This window comes from Embiotoca jacksoni, unplaced genomic scaffold (assembly GCF_022577435.1).
Source record: "Embiotoca jacksoni isolate LCO1_2020_lvr unplaced genomic scaffold, fEmbJac1.0.p SCAF_12, whole genome shotgun sequence".
In the NCBI taxonomy this organism is placed as follows: domain Eukaryota; kingdom Metazoa; phylum Chordata; class Actinopteri; family Embiotocidae; genus Embiotoca; species Embiotoca jacksoni.
Window position 1 is genome coordinate 11,101,886 of NW_027185252.1, and position 7,581 is coordinate 11,109,466.

Below are 7,581 nucleotides of genomic sequence, written 5' to 3' on the forward strand. Positions count from 1 at the left end.
CTATTTGATAATCCAACTCATAAACATCCATCAATAACTGCCAAGTTTGCAACTGTGAATTTTGATTTATATGCTGTGCAGCCATAGTTGTTCTGCTTCAGAAAGGATAAATGAAGGGATGAATGAAATAAATAGATAAACAGACAGAAGACAAGCAAAATGGATCAAATTATTACAGGAGGATGTACACCAGCCAGATGGATATTGTATTACTAATGATTTAAGCATAAATAGATAGTTATATAAGGCAAGTCAAAAGTTAAGCATTTGTTAATTAGTACCACCCATGAAGTACAGCTCAGGCTGATGGGCATATCATTTTGTAGGTTGTGAGGGAGTATGTTGGTGTTTTGTTCACGAGTAAGGTTTAGGATGGAGCAGGAGATTGAAAGGCAGATCAGTATGGCATCATAAGTGAAGCAGGTCTGGTACTAGACTGTTCTGGTGAAGAAGAGCTGAGCTGGAAGGCAAAGCTTTTGATTCACCAGTCAGTCTATGTGCTGACCCTTATCTATGGTCATGAGCTTTGGGTAGTGAATGAAGAATTAGGTTAAAGATACAAGTGGCTGAAATGACTTTCCTCTGCAGGGTGGCCAGGCTCAGCCTTAAAGATAGGGGAATGAGCTTCAGCGAAACTGAAGTTAGTCTGCTTCCACCTCATTGAAACATGTCTAATAGCTGTCGAGATATTTCAGTCTAGACCAGAGGACAGGCTGACTAACATTATCTTCTCTGGATTAAAGTATTCATCTGGTGTTTTGCATCTAGAAGTAGTTTTTACAGCACAGTTTATACACACTGTACACTGTGTACCGTAAAGGCCACAAATTACCTGGGTGCTAAGCCGGAAACAAGTAGAACTGGTACAAAAACACAAAAGTGTCTTTGTTAGAGATTTAAGGAGATTTATGAAGCTTACTTTGGCCCCTACCAGGAGTCAGTGTGTGTGTTTATGTGTATATGAACTTTGTAACTCTGACTGCTTGTTCCAATAGGCCTCTGCTGCGCCTGAACAAGCTTACACCTCAGCTAAACCTGCGTCAACTGATTATGTGGGCTTGCATTGACGCATGTGTTAGTGTGTGAAAGGGTGTCTGTTTGTTCTCGTGCTGTTTTATCCCATATCCACTGCGTTATTAAACTATTCACACCATGCAGAGGCAGTGGTGCATTAAAGTAAACTGAAAGTGGAGTTTGTTCATAATATTTGCAAACCTGGAGGAATTGCTTTCCTGTGTGATGCAGGCTGTGGCCTATTTCGTCAATGCTCACTCAAGCTGAAACGAAGTCCCAATAAGTGGATGAAAATATGGAGGCTGCATTTGTGGCTGTGCCTTTGAAAAAAAAAAAAGGGTGTTTGTGTGAAGTGGTTCAGATGATTTGATTATGCCGAAACACCAAAATACTCACCATAAGGTCAAATTACACAGGAAAACAGAAAGAAGTTGTAGGGAGGCAGAAATCAAAGTCAATGATCTCATTTGTAGTTCAGAGCTGCACACAAATAAATGCTAATTCTGAATGTGTTTGAGTTAGTTTTATATAAATTCCTTTCAGATAATGTTTAACCAACTCGAAGGACAAATGTGATACACTGAACAAATGACCTTGATCTGAACAGTTTCACCTTGGCGGACAAGTAGAAAGCTAAACCAGCTGAAAGGGGTATTGTGTGTGTGTGTGTGTGTGTGTGTGTGTGTGTGTGTGTGTGTGTGTGTGCTTGTGTGTGTGTGTGTGCTTGTGTGTGTATGATTAGCAGTTACTGGAGCAACAGGGGCATTGAGTCACAAACCTTTCTGAAGTAAACTTGTCCAGTCTAAGAGGCTCCACATCATGGCCCTGACGGATTACTCTACTTCAGTGTTTTTACCATCCATCTATTTAGCTAACAGTCGACTATGCATCTAGAATTCTTCTTTAATAACAATCAGGTCACCAACTATTTGAAATAGTGAAACATTTTTAAAAAGTGAAGAGGGAAAGTATTCGAGGTCATGGGGAACTCAGAGAGCATATGGTGGATTGTAGTGGAGTGCGCCTGCAGGATCCTTGGTGTTTCTACAGCAACAGGTAAGACATAAATATAAAAACAAACCATCTTAACATGAGCCTGATTTTGTTCTTTGGACACAGCAGATGCACAACAGAGTTCAGATCTTCTCAGTGAAGATCTGAGGTCAGAACTTAAAATTCAACATAAAAGGTTATGATAAGTAGTATTAGAAGTAATCATAGTCTCTGAGAAGTGTGACCTGTTGTTTAGTGCTGACATCTGACTCAGTGCTGAATAGTATTTATCTAATTCAATCTCCAAAATGCTTCATTTCTTAGAAACATGCCTTAAGCTTTCCTGTGGTGGAGAGGCATCCAGCTGGGCTTTTTCAGGATTTTTAGAACTCAAAATGTTGGAAGATCCAACGGTGACATAGGCCAACTGTATTTATTTACCACCAAGAACAGTAAACCTTCTCTTGGCTGATATATAGAGCGTATAAAAACACACTTGATCATAAAAACATACTTGATCATACATAACCTTGCTATTATTGTCCCTCCTCCTCTGTTTTCCTCCGGCACACAGGGACAGATTGCACGCAGCTCTCGCAGTCACATTAAATCATCATGAGGGAAATGGCTCTCTGGTTGCTGCCTCTTTAAAAAAAAAAAATGGGAACCTCTTCACTTAAATTCAAACAGCTGCAGACACTGAACATTTACTGAGAGACATGTGCCTCACATGACACCGAAACTAAGTCTCTGTATCCAGCTGGGTCACTGGACTTATGTGATCACAAGCTGTTATACATTCACACCTATGTGCGCTCGCTGTGCACTGTTTTTATATATATGTGTGTGTGTGTGTGTGTGTGTGTGTGTGTGTGTGTGTGTGTGTGTGTGTGTGTGTGTGTGTATATGTTTATGGCATGCGTGGGCGTGCCTCTGGCTGGCTGGTTGGCTGTTGGTCTGTTCACACGTCTACATGTCTGGGTAAGCCTGTTGGCCTATGTGTGTGTTCTACTTACAGACATGCATGCAGGGAGGTGCATACACTGTTAATATCCAGCTGTTGTATATGCAGCATTAATTCCTTTTACACTCTCTAAACTGCCAGAAACCATTTAGCAGCATTCCCCCAACTTTCCCTCTGGAGCTGATTCTATCTTTGAATTTCTGGTAAGCAGGCCGGAAAAATTGCTTCCATGTGATCATCACTCAACTACCTCAGGAAAAAGATTGGTTAATAAAACAGGTTTTTCTTCATAGTTTAAAAGACTTTGTTGTCACTGCGTTTCTTCTATTCTGACACATCAATACAGTTGTATCCAGTACATGTAGCATCAACCATGTTTTAGTGTCAGTCCACTCAGATAATGAGACATGCTGGTAGGTGTTTTTTTTTTTTTTTTAATACCTTTGGACACCTGCTTGCCCTTGTTTCCAGCCTTAAAGTGAAGCTAAACAACTGCTGGCAGTAGTTTCATATTTATCATACAGAAGTGGGAGTGCTATCTGTCCTCATATATAACTCTGACAAGGAACCGAGTATATTTCTTAAAAATAATAGAAATGCAGCGGCTAAATTGGAGATCAATTCAATTAATCCCTGTATTGATCCCCTGCAGAAAAAAAAAATCATATTAGCTTCTCCCACTGCAGTGAGGTCACAGGTTAAGGGTAGCTGAGATTTATCATCTTGCTCAAAAGCATGTCAGCAAAGTTGATATTACAGAAAAAGGCCAAAAAAAATCAGCAACTTCCTGTTGCAGCCTAGCATCCCTTTTACAAAAGGTATATTTTCACTAAAATAGAATAAGTACACAAAGAAATAGAATAGAATAGAATAGAATAGAATAGAATAGAATAGAATAGAATAGAATATGTATTATGCTGTATCATTTATCACTCATTTATTATTACTGATAAATGATGCAGAAATACTGATGAAATGTTGTTATTTATTAGTCAAAGTCAACATAGCACCCAGTGACAACTTCAAACACAAGTAGTGGCGTTTTTTTAGGACAGCATGGTTGTGGTTTACAGGCAGAACCTCCATGATGGTTTAAATTCCCACTCAATTGAAATAGCCTTGCTAGCTGGCACTGATATGGTAATTGCAAGCATGAGTAAGCTATTACAAAAGTTCTGTGACCATGACAGAAACAATTGCAATAATTACAAAAAATTATTTGTCCTTATCCTTGTATCATGTACATCATCAGGTCAGTGGTGCCCCCCCTGGCAGGTAAAGTATGACTTTAAGCTTAGTCACTTTTGGTCGATTAAAGTGAATCGTTTTTGCTCAAAAAGCAGAAAAATGGGTTTCAGCCAAGAATTGAATTCGTTATTTCCAATTTTTATAAACATCACAGCAATGAGAATGTCTGCAAGGAAACAGTAGCGGCTACCTTGAGCGCAATATGACAAAGATACATAAAAAAAAGCACAAAAAAAAAAGCAAAAAAAAAAATGTAAACAGGCAACACAAAGTTGCATCACAGCAAAAATACGAACAGTATATATAAGTTTGAGAGGCTTACCCTCTACTGCAACCCTGCCTCCAGCTAAAAAGTACATGAACTAAGTCTGACATCTGGTGGACAGAGTCTGCTCACCAGCAACTTCTCACCAGAATAAAAAAAAAAAGAAGAGACTATCTTCCTGTCTTTTTCAGTGTTGTGTGCTGTGGGAGTGGAGACAATCCAACAGGGAGAATTCAACAGCCTCGGCATCTACCTACTGTAAGTGCTTATAGGTTTTGAATCTACTTCACAACATACTGTGGGAATTTAAACCTACCAAATCCCTCCTGACTGTACTTAAACTGGTTGCATTTCAGAGTTACAAATATACGACCTGGATTTTAATATGGCAAAGAATTTGTAACTTGAGGGTTTGTAGAAAACAGCTTTAATTCTGTACCGGATTTTATAATCTTTCATGCAGTAAATACATACTCATCCAAGGAGATGTTGGAAAGGAGTCAGAAGGATGATGCTGGGGGCAGGGGGCAGATAGAAGACCCATACTCCTCTTCTACTTCTTATTATCTCTGTGACTCAGCCAAACTCCCACTGAGCCACAGGAAAACATCTCTCGAAGGAGACCAGAAATGCATGACTGTTTACTCTGTTACTGCACAAAAAACAAATGCAGACGGGGCTGTACTCACACAAACACAAATACACAACTCAGCGATAAGACTTAAAAGAGAGGGTAGTGTATGATGATGGGTAGTCTCGGGGCATTTTTCTGGTTCACTGGATTAGATGGTTATCAGAGTATTTAAACACAAAATAGAGAGGGGGCATTTGCTGCAGCGCCAAACAAAACAAAATAAAATACAACTCCTCAAAGCTGTGTTTTCTGCACCATATAAGGGTGATATTTCTTCTTTTTATTATGTTTTCATAAGCTTCATCCACTTTACATAATTTAGAAACAGTTTACTGATTGTATCACTGCGACTGTATCAGTTTCATCGGGATCAAAATGTCTCCCCTCAGAGTGTCGTCTGTTGGCATCATGATGTTTGAGCTGGCCTATTTCCTGGATACTCTCCTGCTCATGTGTCTGCCGTGAGTACACAACCCTCATCGGCAATATATATGGTTGGCACGGGTACTGTAGCATAAACATCACACATAACAAGATGATTCTCTGAAGAAACTTTCGAACTTTAGTGTCAGATCTCAATTTTGTTATTAGCATTCACATGTTTAGCTTGTCTTAGCTGTCTCTTTCCAAAGCATGAAAAGAACATTACTTTTTTTTTTACTCGTGACAGGTATCACAGTAGGTAGAACTGACTGTATATTAAACCTACCTGTCTCTGTGTTCCTCACCTTCTTCCTATTTGCCTCTACAGCTGTCCTCCAGGCTGGCCGGTGCTTGTGTTGTGGGGGAAGATGGCTCACGTTGGAGGCTTCCATAAATTCCTGTATTACTCTATCATGTCGTTGGTCTGCTTTTTGCACCCTGTGTTGGTGTGGCATGCCGTTATCCCAGGTAAAACAACACCAACAGGTTCAATACTTAGCATATATTACATTTTTGTTTCCTGTCAATGTCACGTTTTGACAGCAGACATTTTGACTTCTCATATACTGTAGTAGGAAAAGCACTGGTGTAGCTGATCAAATTCATGATGGCTCTGTTCTGTTTAAGTGCTCTCATAAGACAGGACCAAGCACCAGCATGCCTGACACCAGGACCCTAAAACTGATGTAGCTAAATGGAATTTAGCCATCATTAATTTGATCATTGATACTTGGTTTTTTTTCCTACACTGTAATACGTCTTCTGTGATAAAAAGCCAATAGAAATAGAATATAATCTCTGCATGCAGGGTCTATGCTTCTGGTGACAGCCTTTTTCAACTTCATACTAAGCAAGAAAACAAAGACCAAGTCTCCCAAAAGGCAGCAGGAGAGCTGCGGGGATCAAGGCCCGACCACCATCTGTGTGACAGAAAGAGCAGGCTCGGCCAGCACTTTTTCATTCTTCCATATGGTGACGGGAAGGAGAGGAGTGGGTCTGGCACTCACAAGCAGAGACCGCTGCCTCGGCCTAGAAGAGAGAGGAGAAAGCGTTCAGTCCATGCTGGAGCTGGAGCAGACAGCAGCGCCTAAAGACATAGACAGGGAGAGGAGGAGCTGGGGAGAGAGTACACTGATATGCTTAAGAGGTAGGGAGGAGCCTGTGGAGAGAGAGAGGGAGGAGCCTGTGGAGAGAGAGATGGAGGAGATGGATGGGTACTGTGAGCCTGAGCCAGACACCACCTCAGACACTGCACCTATGATTACCAACTGAACGCTGCACACTGACCGCCATACTGATAACACACAATGGAAAGCATGCATAATGTATTCATACTGACTGCATACAGCTCGTTGGTGCTACACTCTAGCCATTTTAATGGAAATACCAAAATAAGCATTTTTGAGTTTTTGGTAATGTTTATTCTATGTGATTACACAACTAAAATATAAAGATTATTAGTTGTTGTTTTTTTTTTTTTATTAAATATTTGACTGATTTGTATATTTTTTACTTCAAAAAGATATCTTTGTATAAAATGAAATGTGAAATCCATTTACAGTATTTTTAGGGACAATTATTTGAGCTTCAAATGTAAAAAATTAAACCATGTGTACCGACATGTGCATGTGGGTGGCTTTAGGCCTCTTTTTTGCAAAGCCAGAATTGATTTGAGTTTAGGCATTAATGCCGAGCAATCCAATCTAGTTCCTGCAGCATACATTATTCATAAGGTAGTAAATTAGATCAACTGTTTCATTCATTCAGAGAAAACATGTGCAAATGTGACTGAAAGTGGCAGGCGTTAGAGCATATGCAGGTGCATGTGTTAGACACATTCAAGCCTCCTCATTGTGTGTTTGTCATGTGTGAGCGGTGACCATGGAGACAGAGCGCTGGGAGGAGTGTTCACGTTAATATGGTGATGAGAGAAACATCAGATCGCCCACCAAAGCTCCACCAAAGGCCCATATGTTTCACCAAAACGTGTCTAGCTGGCGCACCTAATCCTGTACATGTCCTACACTGAACACTGATAAT

The 7,581-nt window shown here is 40.2% G+C and overlaps 1 protein-coding gene across 2 annotated transcripts; it reads left to right on the plus strand.

Annotated features, from left to right (window-relative positions):
• The first annotated feature begins 1,804 nt into the window (after nucleotides 1-1,804).
• Nucleotides 1,805-7,051, plus strand: tmem72 (transmembrane protein 72). Of its 2 annotated transcripts, XM_069144060.1 has the most exons (5): nucleotides 1,805-2,070; nucleotides 4,676-4,742; nucleotides 5,508-5,579; nucleotides 5,870-6,009; nucleotides 6,350-7,051. In XM_069144060.1, exons 1-5 carry the CDS (start codon nucleotides 1,995-1,997, stop codon nucleotides 6,811-6,813), a joined length of 819 nt encoding a protein of 272 aa, XP_069000161.1. In that variant the 5' UTR covers nucleotides 1,805-1,994; the 3' UTR covers nucleotides 6,814-7,051. The 2 variants fall into 2 exon arrangements, with proteins under 2 accessions (XP_069000161.1, XP_069000162.1); XM_069144061.1 differs by lacking the exon at nucleotides 4,676-4,742 and having other exon boundaries at nucleotides 2,005-2,070.
• The last annotated feature ends 530 nt before the right edge of the window (nucleotides 7,052-7,581 follow it).

What these genes read in the sequence shown, in the direction of transcription:
- tmem72 (XM_069144060.1), top strand. Translation starts at nt 1,995, where the DNA reads ATGGGGAACTCAGAGAGCATATGGTGGATTGTAGTGGAGTGCGCCTGC. An exon ending in TGGTGTTTCTACAGCAACAG is followed by an intron (nt 2,071 to 4,675) that starts GTAAGACATAAA and finishes TGTCTTTTTCAG; the next exon opens with TGTTGTGTGCTGTGGGAGTG. An exon ending in CTCCTGCTCATGTGTCTGCC is followed by an intron (nt 5,580 to 5,869) that starts GTGAGTACACAA and finishes TTGCCTCTACAG; the next exon opens with CTGTCCTCCAGGCTGGCCGG.